The 20,467-nt window shown below is 42.1% G+C and overlaps 1 protein-coding gene across 1 annotated transcript in view; it reads right to left on the reverse strand.

The window, feature by feature from the left end:
• Nucleotides 1-14,388: 14,388 nt before the first annotated feature.
• CPLX4 (complexin 4) overlaps nt 14,389-20,467 on the reverse strand; it is a 31,438-nt gene continuing 25,359 nt past the window's right edge. Inside the window, exon 3 of the mRNA XM_034774785.1 lies at nt 14,389-14,858. Within this exon, the coding sequence (XP_034630676.1) occupies nt 14,631-14,858 (228 nt within the window). The 3' untranslated portion in view covers nt 14,389-14,630. The remainder of the gene's footprint in view (nt 14,859-20,467) is intronic.

Consider the following 20,467-nt stretch of genomic DNA (forward strand, 5'->3'; position numbering starts at 1 on the left):
TGCTGAGAAGTGGCTTATCTTGAGCTATTCTTTCCTTTCCTGATAGTCCACCATTAAACCAATATATTCATACAGTAAACATCTCAATCACCAGGTCTACATACAGTATTCATAAATTAGTACAGAGTAGCTTCAATTGCATCACAGTTGGTTTAAAAACTTAGAAGCTATACCACATGGAACTACCTTATACTAGATGATGGTGAAGTTAGTTGCATGGATCTACAGATCTTTATCACTAACATCTATGATCCCATGATCACACGCATTGGGAGCGCTTTTTTCATAAGGTGATTCTGAATTAAAACTAAATAGCTTGATTCAACACTCAGGAATCTGTCAACCAATAGCTGTGAATACAGTGTAAATGTGACAAAGATGATAAAAGCAAAAATCTAGGTTGTCAGGGTTTTGTAAGAGTGAAAGAAAGTTTTCTGGCCAAAGAACTTAAACAAAACAACAACAACAAAAAACCACCACCACACAACACCATTTCATTTATACTGCGCCCACACTAATGCATGTGCTTAATTTCACTATTATTAGTGGCCCATTGACTTCAATAAGAACACTTGTAGTGCAGCAAAGCACAAGTGAGAATTTGGGGACATACCAAGGATGAGAAAGCTGGTTATCCTCCTAGTATTGCAGTCTTCCAGAGAGTCTTCTAGGCCAGATAAGAATGGACTTTATAATTAAAAATAAATAAATTTTATTTTGAAAAAACAAATCAAGCTTTTTTTAAAATGGCACAAATCCATTCCTCCCCACCCCTTAGCATTACATAGGAAGCACAAAAAAAGACCCACATTGATACATCTGTCAACCTAGGCATGACCAAGGTCAAATTTGCACTACATATAGGGCTTATTTGGTGGAAATAACAGGTTGAGCCAAACCAAACTGTCTTTACAACCACACCCTTATATACACCCACACACTTAAGCCCTAGTGTTCAGACACCCTGCTTTTCACACGCAATTATTGCACAACTTTGGCATTAAATGGACTAGCCCATTTGTAAGGAATTAAAAATAATTTGTTTAATCAAACCCCTTCAGGCATCTATCACTATAACAGAAGATTAACTACAGTAGCAGAAGAGATCTAGTAAAAAAGGTAGATTTACTATTCATTAGCTAATTGTATTTTGTTATAAATAGGGTAGCTACCAATTTATGGAAAGCTCATACACAGCTTAACGGAAGGACCCTACACCCATTCCTTCATCAAAGGACTGAACACCAAGGAGTGACATTTCATCTTAGCAATGTGAGTATAAATATAGCATTAATTTGTTATACTGCAATTTCTATACATGCTTTATTTTATCATAATAAAATTTTGATTGTCATCACTTATTGTGTCACTAAAGGTTCTTAGTCTGAATTAAATAAGTTACCTGCGATGAAATCAAGGCCCAAACCTTGGGCTTACATTATTTTTAAATTTTGCATCTAAACATATTATTAATGAGAATATTCAAATAAAAGTTTATAGTATGGGGAGCCTAGCACAATGGGGTCTTGATCTCTGAGGCCTCTGGGTGCTCGCTGTTGCAATAGAAATAGATAAAATAATAATGTGGTAGGTATAGAGGGCTGTATGTAGCAGTCACCTCTAATCTATCTTAAAAAAAAAAAGTGATTTAGGGCCAAATCCTGCTTCCCTTGCACATATGAAATCTCCAGCTGCTTACATGCGTGAAGCCCTGTCTACAGTGTGACTAGAATCACAGCAGGGATGCCAGTTACAAGAAAACTTGCAGTCCGAGGGTGAACATCCGTTTCGGTGGTAGGAGATACACCCTCCCAGCGTTATTCAAGGAGCCTTTTGCAGAGCTCCAGCCCAGTTGCTCCAATGGTAGGTTCAGGAGATACCAGTGAAGTTCAGCTGCAGGGAACTCCTCCTACTCTGGAAGAGCCCCAGAGATCCACAGGTGGTGACAGACACAGGACAGATGCCTCCATACCAGGCCCTTGGCTCCTAGCAGTACAGCTCCTTTGACTGTGGTTATATTAGCTTTTCTGAGTTAGCTCCATGAGGAAGATCAGGAGACTAGTTACATCTCCATTCCCAGGGCCACAGAGGGACCACTTAGTCCTTGCCTACTTCCCTTTATCCTTGGTGCAGAGCCTGATAGTCACCTCCTCATTGTCCTGCTCCTGAGGTCCTGTGAAGGGGGCGGGGAGGGAAGAGTGCTGTGGAGGCAGCTGACTCCACCCTTCTGTGGGAAGCCCACATGTGAAGGGGTCCTCTTAACAAGGAGATCTTGGAAAGATGAGGAAGCAGCTGTCTATACTGCAAATTAGATGCAACTCCCACCAACGATTCCCACTGGAGTCACTGGGAGTTGTTCTGCATCCCTGGGCCCCTATTCTGTAAAGAGAACCATGCAGATGAAGTCTCACTAAAGCCAGGGGTCCATCTGGATGCAGAGAGTCTGCCTGCGTGGTTCTCCTTATAGGATCAGGGCCCCTGTTTGTAAGGGACTTAAGGGATATGATTGATTATTATCCAAGTTCTCGGATGGGGTTGTATTGGACAGGTAGACAAGGCCCAAGGAAGCAGGATTTGGTCCTTAATGAACAAAGACTACATCAAATTGAAGGCTTGATTCTCATTTACCCCATTCTGGCTGCATAAAGGGGCCTTATGTGAATATAAATAGTGGTATAAAGGGACCTCAATGTACATGAGAATCAGGTCCTTTAAGTTTGTTACTTTCACTTTTAACTTGACTTTAAAATACAATGTAGATTTTAACAATGAAATGCTTCCAGCATCATTGTACAGGGCTCCCTTTCTCCCCTTGGAGCAATCAGAACAAACAGTGTCCTTGGGAAGCAGAAAGATTTAATTTGTCAAACCTCTACACATAAAATTGATGCCATCATCCAACTAATTCCCTACTTTAAAAATAAAATAAAAAAAACACACACTTTATACTTCCATTAATCATAACAAGAACATCGTCCATCCTCTAAAACCCAAGGGCAGTCAGTTTTCATTGATAATGTCAATGAATAATTATATTTAAGTGAAACCACAGAGAATGTACAATATGAGACAATATAAAGAAATCCAAGTGAAGGCCAGTTGCTGAAGCCTGCACTCAGAGTAAGGGCTGCAGGATCAGGTTCAAACAGTTGAACTGAGGAATGTAATTACACAGCAGGTAACGCGAGACTCTCCTTTGGTTCTACATACAGCACCATTCATGCACAAGGAGGATAGGTCCATCAATGACTATTAGCCCAGATGTTCAGGGACACTACCCCATGCTCTAGGGATTTCCTAAATGTCAGACTGCCGGAAGCTGGGACTGGCCAGAGGATGGATCACTCAATAATTGGCCTTTTCTGTTTATCCCCTCTGAAGCACCTGGCACTGCCCACTGTCAGAACACCGGAAATGGGCCTGATGGGTCATTTGTCAGACCCAGTATGGCTATTCTTATGTTCTTATAAGGAATTTCAAAGCCTTTTTTACTGTTAATAAACTGGCCAGATTGGAGGAAGCAAATACCTGGATACTGTCTGCATCTAAGGTTTTGTAGCCAGTTCTGGTAAGGGTTGCTTGTTCAGACATTTGGAAGCCTTTCAGGCACTGAGGAGCCAGAGTATACTAGAACAAGTCTCAAGGAGCTGGCTGAAATTTTTCATCTCAATCTTTTCCCTTTTTTAGGATAAAGCCAAAAATATCTATTTTTGCCCCCAGTTTTTGGTCTCTTCTCTTTTCCTTGACACTGAGGACAATAGCACGAATGTGGTCTAGGATTTTCATGCACACCCATTTTTATTTTGGGTCAATCTGTAACTATTCCAAAGTTGATGAAGATTTGAAAAGCGACAGACTAGCAAAAGGAAAAAGTGTGTGTATGGAGGGGGAGAATCCAAGCCCCTGGGTGCATCAGTCATTGTTGCGCTCAGTGGCAAAAAGATGGACATTTGTCAACTTTTAAAACATTTGTTGTTCAAAAAATATTAGGGCTGTTAAGCGATTAAAAATTAATTTCAATTAACTGTGCTACTAAACACTAGAATACAATTATTTAAATATTTTTGGATGTTTTCTACATTTTCAAATATCTATTTCAATTACAACACAATACAAAGTATACAGTGCTCACTTTATCTTTGATTAAATATTTGCATTGCAAAAAACAAAACAAGTTTTCAAATTCATCTCATACAAATACAGTAGTGCAATCTCATGAAAGTTGAACTTAGAAATATACAAAAAAATAACTGCATTCAAAAATAAAAATAAAACTTTAGGGCCTTCAAGTCCACTCAGTCCTACTTCTTGGTCAGACAATCGCTCAGACAAACAAGTTTTTTTTGTTTTAAACATTTGCAGGAGATAATGCTTCCCGCTTCTTGTTTGCAATGTCACCTGAAAGTGAGAACAGGCGTTCTCATGACAATGTTGTAGCTGGCGTCGCAAGATATTTGCGTGCCAGATGTGCTAAAGATTCATATGTCCCTTCATGCTTCAACCACCATTCCAGAGGACATGCGTCCATACTGATGACGGGTTCTGCTCGACAATGATCCAAAGCAGTGTGGACTGACGCATGTTCATTTTCCGAGTCAGACGCCACCAGCAGAAAGTGGATTTTCTTTTTTGGTGGTTCGGGTTCTGTAGTTTTATGCATCAGAATGTTTCTCTTAAGATTTCTGAAACCATCTTCCATACTCATCCCTCTCAGATTTTGGAAGGCACTTAAACCTTGGGTCAGTGCTGTAGCTATCTTTAGTAATTTGATATTGGGACCTTCTTTGTGCTTTGTCAAATCTGCAGTGAAAGTGTTCTTAAAATCAAACACCATATGCTGGGTTGTCATCCGAGACTACCATAACACTAAATATATGGCAGAATGAGAGTAAAACCATGGAGCAGGAGACATACAATTCTCCTCCAAGGAGTTCAGTCACATTTAACTAATGCATTTTTTTAAAACAAGCATCAGCATGGAAGCATGTCCTCTGGAATAGTGGTTGAAGCATGAAAAGGCATATGAATGTTTATTATACCTGGCACAAATATTGTACCTTGCAATGCCGGCTACAAAAGTGCCATGTGAACACCTGTTCTCACTTTCAGGTGACATTGTAAAGAAGAAGTGGGCAGCATTATCTCCCATACATGTAAACAAACTTGTTTCTCTTAATGATTGGCTGAACAAGAAGTAGGACTGACTGGACTAGTAGGTCTCTAAAGTTTTACATTGTTTTGTTTTGGAGAGCAGTTATGTAACAAAAAAACCCTCTACATTTGTAAGTTGCACTTTCATGATAAAGAGATTGCACTACAGTACTTGTATGAAATGAACTGAAAAATACTAGTGTCATTTTTACAGTGCAAATATTTGTAATCAAAAGTAATACAGTGAGCACTGTACACTTTGTATTCTGTGTTGTAATTGAAATAAATATATTTGGAAATGTAGAAGAACTTCCAAAAATATTTAATAAATTTCAATTGGTTTTCTATTGTTTAACAGTGCAACTAAAACTGCAATTAACTCAAAAAATAATCTCAATTAATCGCGCGAGTTAACTGCGATTAATCGACAGCCCTAGAAAATATTCAAAACCAAAAAATGGTTCTGCTTCAAACCCTGCACAATGGAAACAGCTCTGAGATTTCAACATGAAATTGGCTTTTTTCCCCCCAGCTTTACTTCTATCTCCAGCACATGCTTTCCATGTGACTTACCTTGCCATTGCCCAGGTTGGACCACTAGGTCAGGAATTGGCAATTGGATGATGTATGCCTCTCCAAAGAGAAGGAACTGGTGGGAAGCTGGAACAGATGGTAACAGGGCAGCACTTAAGAAGAAAGAAATAGCAATCCAACCTGGCCTCTCGTATGAGTTAAGTGGTGAGGGTGGGGTTGGGTCAGAGGCTGGAAGTGAGCCAGTTCCCTCCGTGGGAGGGAGAATCAGTTGCAGGGAGGATTAGGGTGTTGGATAGTTTGAGAACTAATTAGTATATTTAGTCTCCATGTTTGAAAGGTTGAACATTACTAAACACAGGTCTCAGCTGCAGCAGAAGTTGCTGAGTCTAAGCCCCTCAAAGAACAAGACCCCTAGTTACTGGTATTGCAGCAAATACATAGGCAAATGGAGTAGCTATTATGAGCTTAGAAATAGCTGACCCACAACCATAGACATTAGCATCTGTTTAAGAAATTTAGGGAGGAAATGTTGAGCACACTGTAACAGGGTCAGCACCCACCTCATGAGCACCCCCTCTGGTTGCATATGTCCACGGTCTTTCAACCAGTCCCAGCCCTGCCATCAGGTTGTACCCCCAGGGCTTCCTCCCTGGAGGCAATGGTTTTGCTCTCTTAGCCTGTTTTGGCCCCAGTCTTCACCTGGGCCTCCTGACAGTTCAGTCCCCTTCTGGGAGTTTACTGATATCCAATTGTAGGCCCTTCCCGAGTAGCCTATGTGGGGGGGGGGGGGGGGGGGGGGGGGGGGGGGGGAGGGATGAAGGGGGCAGGTACACCCACTACTCTGGTCCCAGCCCAGGAATACTAAGAAGAGGAGCTACGCACCACCGCATCCCTTTAGTAAAATGATCTTCAGTTCCCTGGGCCACTTTCCCATGGCCCCAGCCCTCACCAATGCCTTACCCTTAGCTCAGGGTTCTTCTAAGCTCAGGCCCAGTAGCCAGCCAAGAGCTCTTCCTTGTTCCTCACTAGCACTGAGCTATCCGTTCTGTTGGTCTTCCCTTTGCCAGCCTGGAGCCCCTCTACACTCTTCTACCTCCAGCAAGGAACTGCCTGTCTCCAGCGCTGTAGCTCCATTTTATAGGGCCCTCCTGGGCCCTTATTGGCTGCTTCCCTTGCAGCCACTCTAGTCTGCTTGGAGGACCTCTCCACTGCTTCTCACCTGGGACAAGTATGGCAGGACTCTGAGGCCTCCAGCAGGGGGCCTCTGGGCCTAGTCCACCCCATCACACACCGCCAGATGTTTTCCTTTCCTCTTTTCTACATGGCTGCTGAATTTTTAACTTTCACCTTGAGAGGCCCAAGGGACAGTCAGTTCAAACTTGCTAGATTAGGGATGACACATCTAGCACTATAGTACCTCCTACAGCAGCCACACAGAGCCAAAGTTCCTGATCCTGTACTGTACTTGAACCTGCAACACTTGACTCAGAGACAAACCTGCTACCAACAGCTTGATTACCTGTACAGGGTTAAGCATGGTCAACTTCCCATCAGGAGGAGGCGTATATATTTTGAGAGGCTTTGAACATTCCAGTTTTAGTCTTCTTTCAGATTTCTAATAGATACACACTGTATGACACCTGGTGTATCTGTAATCATCTGGTTACTATAACATATCAGAGTTTAATAATGCTGATTGCACATGTTTTGGGAAGCATGGTTTATAAATTACCAGTAATAAATATATACAATTTTTTCCCTTCTCTTTACTTACACATCACCTTTGCCATATTTTGAAACCAGTCTTGTACGCCTGACTCGGGCTGAACCCCCATTGATAATAAATGCAACTTCTGCCTGGGTCAAGATTGTAGCTCATTTCCACAGGATGTGTTACCTGTGTTGCCAAAGCAGTTAAGATACAAAAAATAATAAATTAATTGAAACAGATGCCCTCCTCTTTCTAAGAGAAGTCTTTAAATGCACTGTAGCCTTCTCAATGTTTGTCCTAAAAGTCACCTGCAAAGGGCTTTTAAAACTTTGGGCTTGTACCATTTGTGATTCTTGGCAATTGTACAAAGAGGGGAGGAAAGCTTTTCTTCTTCTACTTTCTAACTGTTTTCTTACCTTACCAGTATTCGGAATGATAGGTCTGATTCACCTGGTCTTGTTGGAGGACTTGTTGGGGGATGCAGCAGGTCTATATTGTTAGTTCTCCCACCATAACTGAAGGAGAGTACTGAATCTTTAGCAAATGCTTTCTTTCCCTAGAAATGTTATTGAAGTCACTGAAGTTAGAGGGTGTTCAAACTTTAAGAGTCAAGGTCTACACACCGCTTTTGTACCATATTGGCTAGGGATGTGGTTTTTTGTTTTTTTTTACCAGTGTAGTTATACCGAGACAATCCCTTGTGTAGACTCAGTTATACCATTATAAAGATGCCTTTTACAGATATATATTTCCCCCCCTGCCCATATAGGAATAAGATATACAGGTATAACTGCATCCACTCCAGGCACATTGTACCACTTTAATTATACCAGTATGGTTAAAACAGTACAACTTTTGCATGTAGACATGGCCAACACCTTGATTCAAATCTCCTCTCCTCTCATGCCCAGATCCTGCAATTAATTATGTGCAGGCACAGCCCTGCACCCATTTCAAGCTGCATAGTGAGTTGCACGTGTCTCAATCTCTGGGCTCACAAAATGTCATCATAGGGTCTTCCATGCTAGAGAGGACCTGCATTATTAATGGAAAAAAGCAAGTAGGGAAACTCTCCCTCTCAGTGTCAAGTTTTTTAGGAATAAATAAATAAAATTTTTAGACCTTCATTAAACATCACAGAAAAGCAAAAAGGACCTTAAAAGCAGGGGTCACCTTTAAAAACTCAGGACCTAAGATTTATGGGAAACTTACATAATTCTTAGCACACGGTCTCAAAGGCAGAAGTTCCTTTCACGTATATTAAATTAAAATAAAGTGCCCCTTCTGAGAAGCCAGGCAACATCAGATTGGTGTGTGTTTGTACTTGATTGACACCTGCCTGGGAGTTTGTGACTGATAACCTCAACCTTAAAGGGTTTTTTTTCTCTGTTGGCTGAGGCTTGAGACCGAAAAACACAGAGCTAGGGCCAGTTGATGTGAAAGGAGTAGTATAGTCGGTGGCTTGAACTATGATTACTTTGATGGGAGGGTCTGAAAATGGGGCTACAGCTGTGTACATTTTTCCTGCTACTATCTACCTTCAAAGAAACCATAGAAACAATATTATGTACATAATGGTAACAAAAATAGACTGGACACAATATCCTGAGTCTCTTTTGTCCCTCATAAACCCATCCCTGATATTCAAATCTTTCCTAACTGCTCAGCAGCCAGGACTGATGTATTAAATACGTAAACATTCCTGTAATTTTTTGCTGAAATCTCTAAATAACCTGAACTAATCAGAGCATATTTTCTGAAGCAAGTGCTGGGAAACAAACACATTTTAAACAAGATCACCTACATTTTCCCACTTCACAGAAAAAGGTAACCACTTTAAAATTACAAAAGTTTAGAAAATGTTGTGGCAGAAAATAAATCAGAGGTACACAGATATATAAGATTTGAATATACTCCCCCAAATGAATACAAAAATGGCCCTTGATATGATATATACAGTAATGAACATTTGAAGCCATATAGTGCTCTCAATCCCTTTGTGCAACTGGAGTTGCACTGTAGATGGGGGACAGTATTATAGCCCTTGCTGAGATGATAAACTTGTAAAAGTTTTGGACGAACTTATCCAGTCTATTTTTTCTGTGATAAAGCACCTAAGGTATTGCTTCTTGAGCACCATATTGGAAAGCTTGCAGGCTAAATGCAAGCATTGACACAACACCTAAGCCAAAGCCTTGTCACCGCTAACAAAATGGAGTGGTGGGGGAGGTGAGCGAATATATTACATTTAGGGAATTAACCCATCCTTAGAAATTGATCCTACTCAAATGAATGGAAAACTCCCATTGACATGAATGGTGCAGGATCAACCCCCTACTGAGGTCTTTTAATTCCTCTTTCTTACATACATGGGATGAGTAAACTGTCAGCAGCCATTCACATGAATGTTTGTATTCTGGTTCAAGAAAATGTCATACGCTGTTGTTCATAAAGCTGGTGAAGTATATTTTTATTACATTTATTCAAGTAGGGGGCTGGAATAAAGGGGAAAGAACTTTATATTCCAAGGGGATGTTGCCTTCTTCAATTGAGCAAAATACACATTTTGTGAAAGCAAAACTTTATAAAACTAATGGTTAGGATCAATATAAATGTCTCTTCAATGCTTTTAAATTCTAATTAAAACCATTGTGTTTAAATCAATACAAACATTGCAATCCAATCATTGCTGCACCAAATCCTGAAAGGGAAACTGGCTTCTTTGATATTCAGTGCCAAGCCAAGGGATATGCAACAGGCAAAGAGAGAGCATCAGCAAAGACAGGTACACTAGATTTTAAAGGATCTTTCACATTTAGTACCTAGGGTATGATTAGGAACATAGGGAAAGAAATGTGTTTACCAGACCTGGTTTAAGTTGACAGAATCCCTTTAAATGTTCAATAATAGAGAGGCAGGTGTTTCTCTGTATCCACCACTGGACTCTGAGAATGCCCAGCTACTTCCACACTATATCCACCCTGTGAAGGTCCCATTTCAAAGCAACCACACCTCCTTTCTGAAGACAGTCAAACAGGAATTCCTTTGGAGCTTCTCAACAAAGCTCCTTCACTGACCATGTTGTAGATACTGAAAGATACAAGGCACTCCCTCCCCTAGGGGCTTCAGGGGGCTAATCCCACAGAGGCCAGTTTTAACTCAAATAAACCCATTAGTCCAATATTAAAGGTGGAAGCTGTTGGGAAGAAGTAATTAAAAACTGGAGAACTGGGGGCAGGGGGGTTGAACTCTTAATGGATCTCATATCTGAAATCCACTTTAAAGCTGCCTTTGGACATTTCGAGGAAGATAAGTGAGACCAGGTTTGGCTTGTGTGCTCACAATGAAAAAGCGACCATATTTTAATGCATTTGTTCATCCTAAATTAACCCTTTACTTAAGGGGGAGGGGAGAGAGAGAGAGACAGACATATAAACCTCTCAAATAGCATTAATCTAGGTACACACATTGTAGAATATTTGTCAATTTCTTCCTGGCCTTTCTGTCCAAGGAATTACTCAGCCCGCGTCACTGTAGTATTGAGCATTCAGGGCCGGCTCTAGGCACCAGCAAAGCAAGCAGTTGCTTGGGGCGGCAAATTTGCAGGGGCGCAAGAATCCAGCATGGGAGCTGAGAACCAACAGAGGGCCCTGGGAGCTGTAGTTCCTTGGTTAGCGCCCTGCCTATAGAGCCAGCCCTGGAGCAGGGAAAGAACTACATTTCCCAGCATTCCCTTGGCCGCAATTAACAGAAAAGGGAGGGGAAGGAGTGTGGAACTGAAACCTCATGCTGCAGCTTGCTGTGAATGGTAGGGACAAAGCCAGCTCTAGGTTTTTTGCTGCCCCCAGCCCAGCCCTGGGCTCCCCCTGCACACCCGTGTTGCTCCAGCCCTGGACTCTCCCCTGCCCACACCGCCTGCTGCCCCAGCTCTGGCCCCCACCTGGGCTCTCCCTCCACCCGCATCTCCTGCCACCCTAGCCCTGGGCTCTTCTCTCCCCCCCCACATCTGCACCCCCTGCCACCCCAGCTCTGGCCCCCACCTGCACCTCCTGCTGCCCCAGCCCTGGGCTCTCCCCCAAAGAAAGAATTGGGTGGACTAAATGGACAGTGCACCTCTCTATCTGAAGCCTGGCAAGGGAGGTATGTGGATCCCACTAGCATTTAAAATGAAAAGTAAGGGAGGGGAGGCTCTACTAGGACCTGGGCAGCTTTAGATACAGTACCAGGCACGTATGAGGATTTACACTTCTGAGCTAGGGAAGCAGAAATTGACTTTTCTTTTTCAGATTTAGCTAATATTCAGAAAGGGAATCTAGCACCTGCCTTCCAGATTTGAACACCCTCAAAATTCAGGAGTGCTCAAGCTCGATTTGGGCAGCTGTTACTTTATTTCCCCCAAATCAAATATACTGATCCACTGTAACTTGCTGTAGAAAAAGTAAAATAAATTGAGCAAGAAATGCTTCCCAATGGTTATTAGGACTGGAATTGCTATTTTCAACAGCCATTGCCTTTTTTGTTAGTTTCAGTTTTATTTGTTTAAAAGGAAGACAGTGATATTGCATTGGCAAATTCCCCATAGAAACAAAGAATGGAACAAAAGAATAATAAAGGCACCTCAGCTTTTCCTCATTTATGTAGGACAGTCTTACAATATGCATCCAGATAGCCTTCAATCACACAAGCTGAAAATTGTTCCACTTTACTGCAGTTCTGTAACCATATGGGAACCAATCCTGTCTGTGTTCTGTGCACATTCAAAATTCCTGCTGAATGACCCGCCCTGGGAGCGAGCTACCAGTGACCCAGGGCTGGGGTGGCAGGAGGGTGCAGTTGAGGGAGGGGAGGGGGGGAGAGAGAGAGCCCAGGGCTGGCGGGGGGGTGGAGGGGCGGGCAGCAAAAAACCTAGAGCCAGCAGCCCTGTGAGCATTAATAAGTGTATTCTTACAACAGAGAAGTGTTGTTATCCCTGTGTTACAGGTGGAGAACTCCAGCCCCGAAAGAGTACATGATTTGCCTAAGGGCACACAGGAAGTCCATGACAGAACCAGGCACTGAATCTGATCTTGAGTCCCAGTTCACTGCCTTAACCACAAGACTATGCTTTGCACTAGCTATCGACGAGTTATCTCATAGTCCCTAATTTAATGTCACTTATTATAGGCTCTTTTAGAAAAAATAAATGCCTCAAGTCTGCCAGTCACTGAAGAGGACTAACTAACCTCGTGGTCCACAGGCAGCAGTTCTAGCAAGTGATCCAAAATTAAGCCTCCCTGTAACAAAGCCAGTAGAGGCAGTGCCAAGCTTGTCTCAGCTGGAAGCTGGTCGTTGCATACTGTACCTTTGTGCTTTGAAAACTTCTGGGATGAAAAGGGCTAAACCAATCAAATTATGATTAATCATATCTTCGTGTTCACCTGATTACAGGACCGAATCCCAAAGTCCTTATTCAGGACCTAATTCTCCCCATTTATGCTTCGGTCACTCCCACTTTATATCAGGGCAAGTGAAAGGAGAAATCAGGCTCTTGGCATTTACTTCGGCTTTACTCAGGCAAGTCTCCGGTTGACATTGATGAAAGTTTTGCTTGAGTCAAGACTAAAACCTAAGGGCCAGATTCTGCTATTACATTAGTGTAAATCAGAAGCAAGTCAGTGGAATTATTCAGAATTGATACGGGTGTAGCTGATCATAAACTTGTTTTGAGTAAGGAATTTAGGATTTAGCCCACTGTAAATACACCTCTACCCCGATATAACATGAATTCGGATATAACGCGGTAAAGCAGTGCTCCGGGGGGGCGGGGCTGCGTGATCCGGCAGATCAAAGCAAGTTCGATAGAACACGGTTTCACCTATAACGCAGTAAGATTTTTTGGGCTCCCGAGGACAGCGTTCTATGGGGGTAGAGGTGTACCTGCAAAACTGCAGGTAAGATAAATACTCGTGTCTAACAATTGCATTGGTTCCTCTTTCCTGATCTCACTGGTTCTTTGTTCTGAGATTTATAAGTAGCACATTTCATGAGAAGTAAAATATATTCTACCGTGTCTAATAACTGTAACTTAGTTACAGAAAAGCACGAGAAATAGTAGAGAGAAAAAATCAACAGCTGAAAAAGAAACAAAGCTACTATTCAAGTTGTGCAAATCCCAGACTTCAATCAGATTAAATGCTAACACACCACACGTGTATACAGTATAAGATGCACAACAAAGATGATTGCAGGAGTATAAGGTGACACCATGAGTTAAAATACTTACCTGTCACTTCTGGGGATCTGATAATGATCATACTTTGCATCATTCACCTGTAGAATAAGAACCAAATTCATTTCATTTAATAATCTCCGTTTAGCCTATGCTGGATATTTGTCAACATCAGAAACCCACAGAATTTGGCACCAATGGCAATCCAGGAGAGACCCACTACTGTAATAGTAAGTTTGTGTTGTAGGTCAGGATTGAGGAGCAGTTAAAGTAATTGGAGGAAGTTTGCGTTATTCGTTATTCCTGGCTCTAGTGCTAGCCACCTATCTTTGACTTACCACAAAAATCACTATATTCACTCAGAGCTGTGTGATTGTGCAGCATTTCCTGCAAGTTCTAAATCCATAAAGCATTTGTCCTATGATGCATTGTTATAAATGTCAAGATTTTTTTTTTATGTTTAGCATAGAGGTGGTCAAAAAAGGGAAATCTAGTTTGCAAAATGTGTCAAAATTTCAACATTATTTTTGTTCTGAAGAGTTTGAAAATGACCCGATTTTCATTTGTAACATTTTTTCCATGATTTATTTTTTCTGAAAACAATATCACAGTGGTTGTAGACATTTTTCATTTACCAAAGACCCAATTTCTGGTTAAAAAATTAAAAACCATTCTTATAAGCTTTTTGATGTTTTCAATACATTTTTTGGAAAAAAGGCAGCACTTTTTGCAAAAAATAATTTGACAATTTTTCATGAAAAATGTTGTTTTTGAAAATGCCATTTTTCCATGGAAAAACTTTGTTTGAAAAATGCTGACCAGCTCTAGATTAGTGCTATTTAAGCAGGTACATTGCCTACATTGATTTAAATCTGGAGGTTTAGAAGTCTCTCTCTCTCATATGTACACATATTGCTTTGGAACTATATGGCATGCCATCAATTTTGCTTGTACCGTCCAGCAACTCCCATGATACAATATTAAATTCACATGATTCGCAAAAACTCTCAAGCTCTGATTTCTCTTTCACATGACACAACATTTCTGTTCGGCTGCTTGCTTTATTTCAGTGAAAGTGGCTTGAGCTTTTTCTTTAATAGTGTCTATATCCATATTCTGAATGTTCTGTAACTGTCCAAGGATAGACTCCTTGTCTTCTTCTTCTACTTGATCCTCTGCCACCATTTTCTGGAGGTCTTCTGGTAAATCCACATCATCACCAGCCATTTGTATCTGGTTCTCATCCATTTCACTCTGTGAGAAAAACAAATATAGTACATTCCATTATGACAGCACACTGCCTTTGCTAATATAGAACCTAACCTGGGGGGAGGGATAGCTCAGTGGTTTGAGCATTGGCCTGCTAAACCCAGGCTTGTGAGTTCAATCCTTGAGGGGGCCACTTAGGGATCTGGGGCAAAAATCAGTACTTGGTCCTGCTAGTGAAGGCAGGGGGCTGGACTTGATGACCTTTTAAGGTCCCTTCCAGTTCTAGGAGATAGGATATCTCCATTAATTTTAAAAATATATATTTATTTAAAATGTAAAACAATTAACTTAACCTATTGCCTGTTGAAGTCAATGGGAGTCATTCCATTGACTTCAGTGGGACTAGAAGCAACCCATGGGCACTTCAGTCAAAATTTTTAGACACAACAAGTAAATTTTGGTGTCCAGCCTGGGAAACCATAAAGAGGCCTGATTTTCAGAAAATGTTGAGCACGTGCCCTCTGAAAATAGGTCCCTGTAAAGTGTCTCAAATAACACAATCAAAAATTGATGCACTCAGAATCACTTGACACTTTCGAAAATCTTGGCCATCACTATTAATGGAGGTGACAAGTTGGTACCCTGTGCGTGTGATCTATCTATATCAACAACATCATCAAAATCAACCTGGTGCAACTCCCATAGCTAACCTGCAGCATAACTCACTTCTGGAAGCTTATTCTTTCAGCTGTGACTTACAGATGACATGAAGCTATATTTTTAAATATTTTCTAGGCTAAGACGTCTATTGTGCAGGTGGTCCAGAAGTCATTAGCTTTAGAGAAATTGTGCTGTCCTTTTTTTGTTGCAACGCTTGCAAAATATCTATTAGATCCTGAAAACAAAGCCAGTGTGCCAGTTTGCACAGTGCAAGTGAAAGCTGGAAAAAATAGATTTGTATTTCCTCGGACCGTCGGAAAAGGCCTCCAATCAAAGGGGTGGTGGTGGTTGTGCTGAGGATGGGGATTGCTCTTTTAGAATTTGGCCATTGTAACATTATGCTGGGCTGCCACATCCCTACCCCCAAATTAGAAACTCAGTAAGTCACTTTTTCTGATCTGTTTCTTTCCAAGCTGTAAACAATATCTGCAGTTCCCATGCAATCACTTTTCTAAGGGAAAGCTGACAGGTGCGGAGGAACATGTGGTTTAGACAGAGACACCCCTTAGGGGAGTATCTATAAATGGAGATTCCCTGTGTCCTAATAAGAATGAGAGGATGGAAGACGATAAAATACAGGTAGGATCTGATGAAAAACAGTCCAATGAAAAAAAGTCTCATTCAGTTACATCATGTAATGGCAGCCAGCTAAAAAGTGACAAGTTTTTTAAGTGCTTATATGCCAATGCTAGAAGTCTAAATAATAAGATGGGTGAACTAGAGTGCCTCATATTAAATGAGGATATTGATATAATAGTCATCACAGAAACGTGGTGGAATGAGGATTATCAGTGGGACACAGTAATACCAGGGTACAAAATATATCAGAAGAACAGAACAGGTCATGCTAGTGGGGGAGTGGCACTATATGTGAAAGAAAGCATAGAATCAAATGAAGCAAAAAACCTTGACTGAACCAAACTGTATCATGGAATCTCTGTGGATAGTAATTCCATGCTCAAATAAGAAGAATATAGCAGTAGGGATATATTACCGACCACCTGACCAGGATGGTGATAGTGACTGGGAAATGCTCAGGGAGATTAGAGAGGCTATAAAAATAAAAAACTCAATAATAATAATGGGGGATTTCAACTATCCCCATATTGATTGGGTACATGTCACCTCAGGACGGGATGCAGAGGATAAAGTTTCTTGACACTTTAAATGACTGCTTCTTGGAGCAGCTAGTCCTGGAACCCACAAGAGGAGAGGCAATTCTTTAATTTAGTCCTAAGTAGAGCACAGGATGAGGTCCAAGAGGTGACTATAGCTGGACCGCTTGGTAATAGTGGCCATAATATAATTAAATTTAACATTCCTGTGGCAGGGAAAACACTACAGTGGCCCAACACTGTAGCATTTAATTTCAGAAAGGGGAACTACACACAAAAAAGTGGTTAGTTAAACAGAAATTAAATGGTACAGCGCCAAAAGTAAAATTCCTGTAAGCTGCACGGAAACGTTTTAAAGATACCATAATAGAGGCGCAACTTAAATGTATACCCCAAATTAAAAAATAATAGAACCAAAAAAGTGCCACCGTGGCTCAACAACAAAGTAAAAGAAGCAGTGAGAGACAAAAAGGCATCCTTTAAAAAGTGGAATTTAAATCCTAGTGAGGAAAATAGAAAGGAGCATAAACTCTGGCAAATAAAGTGTACAAATATGATTAGGAAGACCAAAAAAGAATTTGAAGAACAGCTAGCTAAAGACTCAAAAAGTAATAGCAACGTTTTTTAAAGTACATCAGAAGCCACTGGATAACTGAGATGCTAAAGAAGAACTCAAGGACGATAAGGCCATTGTGGAGAAATTAAATGAATTCTTTGCATCAGTCTTCACGGTTGAGGATGCGAGGGAGATTCCCAAACCCGAGCCATTCTTTTTAGGTGACAAATCTGAGGAACTGCCCCAGATTGAGGTGTCATTAGAGAAGGTTTTGGAACAAACTGATAAACTAAACAGTAGTAAGTCACCAGGACCAGATGGTATTCACCCAAGAGTTCTGAAGGAACTCAAATGTGAAATTGCAGAACTACTAACTGTAGTTTGTAACCTATCATTTAAATCAGCTTCTGTACCAAATGACTGGAGGTAATGTGATGTCAATTTTTAAAAAGGGCTCCAGAGGTGACCCCGGTAATTACAAGCCAGTAAGCTTGACTTCAGTACCGGGAAAACTGGTTGAAACTATAATAAAGAACACAATTGTCAGACACATAGATTAACATAATTTATTTGGGAAGAGTCAACATGGTTTCTGTAAAGGAAAATCATGCCTCACCAATCTACTGGAATTCTTTGAGGGGATCAACAAGCATGGGGACAAGGGGGATCCAGTGGATATAGTGTACTTAGATTTTCAGAAAGCTTTTGACAAGGTCCCTCACCAAGGCTCTTAAGCAAAGTAAGCTGTCATGGGATAAGAGGGAAGGTCCTCTCATGGATTGGTGACTGGTTTAAAGACAGGAAACAAAGGGTAGGAATAAATGGTCCATTTTTAGAATGGAGAGAGGTAAATAATGGTGTCCCTCAGGGGTCTGTACTCTGGGACCAGTCCTATTCAACATATTCATAAATGATCTGGAAAAAGGGGTAAACAGTGAAGTGGCAAAATTTGCAGGTGATACAAAACTACTCAAGATCGTTCCAGGCAGACTACGAAGAGCTACAAAAGGATCTCTCAAAACTGGGTGACTGGGCAACAAAATGGCAGATGAAATTCAGTGTTGATAAATGCAAAGTAATGCACATTGGAAAGCATAATCCCAACTATACATATAAAATGATGGAGTCTAAATTAGCTGTTACCACTCAAGAAAGAGCTCTTGGAGTCATTGTGGATAGTTCTCTGGAAACATCCACTCGATGTGCAGCGGCAGTCAAAAAAGCAAACAGAATGTTGGGCATCATTAAGAAAGGGATAGATAATAAGACAGAAAATATCATATTGCCTCTATACAAATCCATGATATGCTCACATCTTGAATACTGCATGCAGATGTGGTCACCCATCTCAAAAAAGAAATATTGCAATTGGAAAAGGTTCAGAAAAGGGCAACAAAAATTATTAGGGGTATGGAATGGCTTCTGTATGAGGAGAGACTAATAAGACTTGGACTTTTCAGCTTAGAAAAGAGACGACTAAGGGGGGATATGATAGAGGCCTATAAAATCATGACTGGTGTGGAGAAAGTAAATAAGGAAAATTTTATTTACTCCTTCTCATAACACAAGGAATCTGGTGGCCAATAAGGAATCTTAGGGATTGTCTACATGTGGAGTTTAAGCGTTTGCTAAACAGGAACACGGTACTCTTATGCCGGAATAAGAATGTCCACACATGGAGTTAATCAGGAACTACTCCATGGGTAAACAAGCCTTAAGAACAAAACTTCTTCCACCAAAGGCTCCTCAAAAAAGTGTGTCAGCATGAGAAGGCGCTCACATACTACAGTGATGAGTGTGGTATTAGATCCTATATAGGATGAATAATTGGACAAATTCTTCTCCATCTTCCTTAAACCAAATATACAAACTATATTTAGGTCTCCAGTCAGTGTCTGTCTATGACAGAGGTGGGCAAACTACTGCCTGCGGGCCACATCCGGCCCACGGGACCGTTCTCCGCGGCCCCTGAGCTCCTAGCCCGGGAGGCTAAGCCCCGGCCCCTCCCGCGCAGCCTCAGCTCACTCTACCGCCAGTGCAATGCTCTGGGCGGCGAGCTCCTGGGGCAGTTCAACTGCAGAGTCCAGCCTGACCCAGTGCTCTGTGCTGCACGGTGCGTGGCTGGCTCCAGCCGGGCAGCACGGCTGCCTATCATGGTGCAGCCACGCCGTCAGCCACTGGTGCTCCAGGCAGTGTGGTAAGGGGGCAGAGGGGTTGGATAGAGGGCAGGGGGGTGGTCAGGGGTGTGGATAGGGGTTAGGGCGATCAGAGGGCAGGGAACAGGGGCGTTGAATGGGGACAGAGGTTCCAGGGGCGGTCAGGGAGAAGGTGTGGTTGTATGGGGTAGGGGTCCTGGGGGGGGGCAGTCAGGAAGGAGACGGGGGGTTGGATGGGGCGACGGGAGATAGTCAGGGGTGGGGGTTCTGGGGGTGGCCAGGGAGTAGGGCGTGTGTGGATGTGGCAGTGGGAGGCAGTCGGGGCGGGGGGAAGTTATGGGTGGTCAGGAAGAAGGGGTGGTTGGATGGGACAGGGGTCCTGGGCGGGCAGTCAGGAAGGAAGGGGGGTTGGATGGGGTGGTAGAGGGCAGTTAGGGGCAGTGGGTCCGGGGGCGGTCAGGGGACAGGGAGCGTCAGGTAGAGGGCAGGGGCCGGGCCATGCCTGCCTGTTTGCCCCTAACCGGCCCTCCATACAATTTCTGAAACCTGATGCGGCCCTCAGGCCAAAAAGTTTGCCCGCCCCGGTCTATGACATGCTGACAGTGAGGGACTGTATTATGCATAATCAGAGCACTGGCTGCAGCGTCGTTAAGTGGGGTAATGGGAGGACTTAGACAACAAAAGAGAGGGTGGAAGTTGGGCATGAGGCTGAGAATGCAAACGAGAGGCAAGGGAAGGAACTAGTTAAGCAATTAAAGGGAACAAAATGCAGCAAATACTATACACGCTTGTTTCCTGCTTGCCCACTGAAAAGCCCTGCCAATGGGACCATGTCAATTTTTCAAACAATGGCCATTTTGTTCAAATTTTATGGTGAATTCTGATGGGTCCAGCATTCATAAGAGCAGGATATTTTGACACAGTTCACACATCAAAGATAAGCATTAATGCCTCATTATATCTCCAAAATGAAGCATGACAGTGGCTAAGGCCCAATGTGAATAAGCAGTAATGCAGTCAGCAGGAGGTGTTTCAGCGAGTGAGGGGGTTCTGGTATCTGAATGAATCAATGTAAGAATGAATGAAAGAATGCATATGTGCAGTGGA

Source organism: Trachemys scripta, chromosome 6, assembly GCF_013100865.1.
Source record: "Trachemys scripta elegans isolate TJP31775 chromosome 6, CAS_Tse_1.0, whole genome shotgun sequence".
Lineage (NCBI taxonomy): Eukaryota > Metazoa > Chordata > Testudines > Emydidae > Trachemys > Trachemys scripta.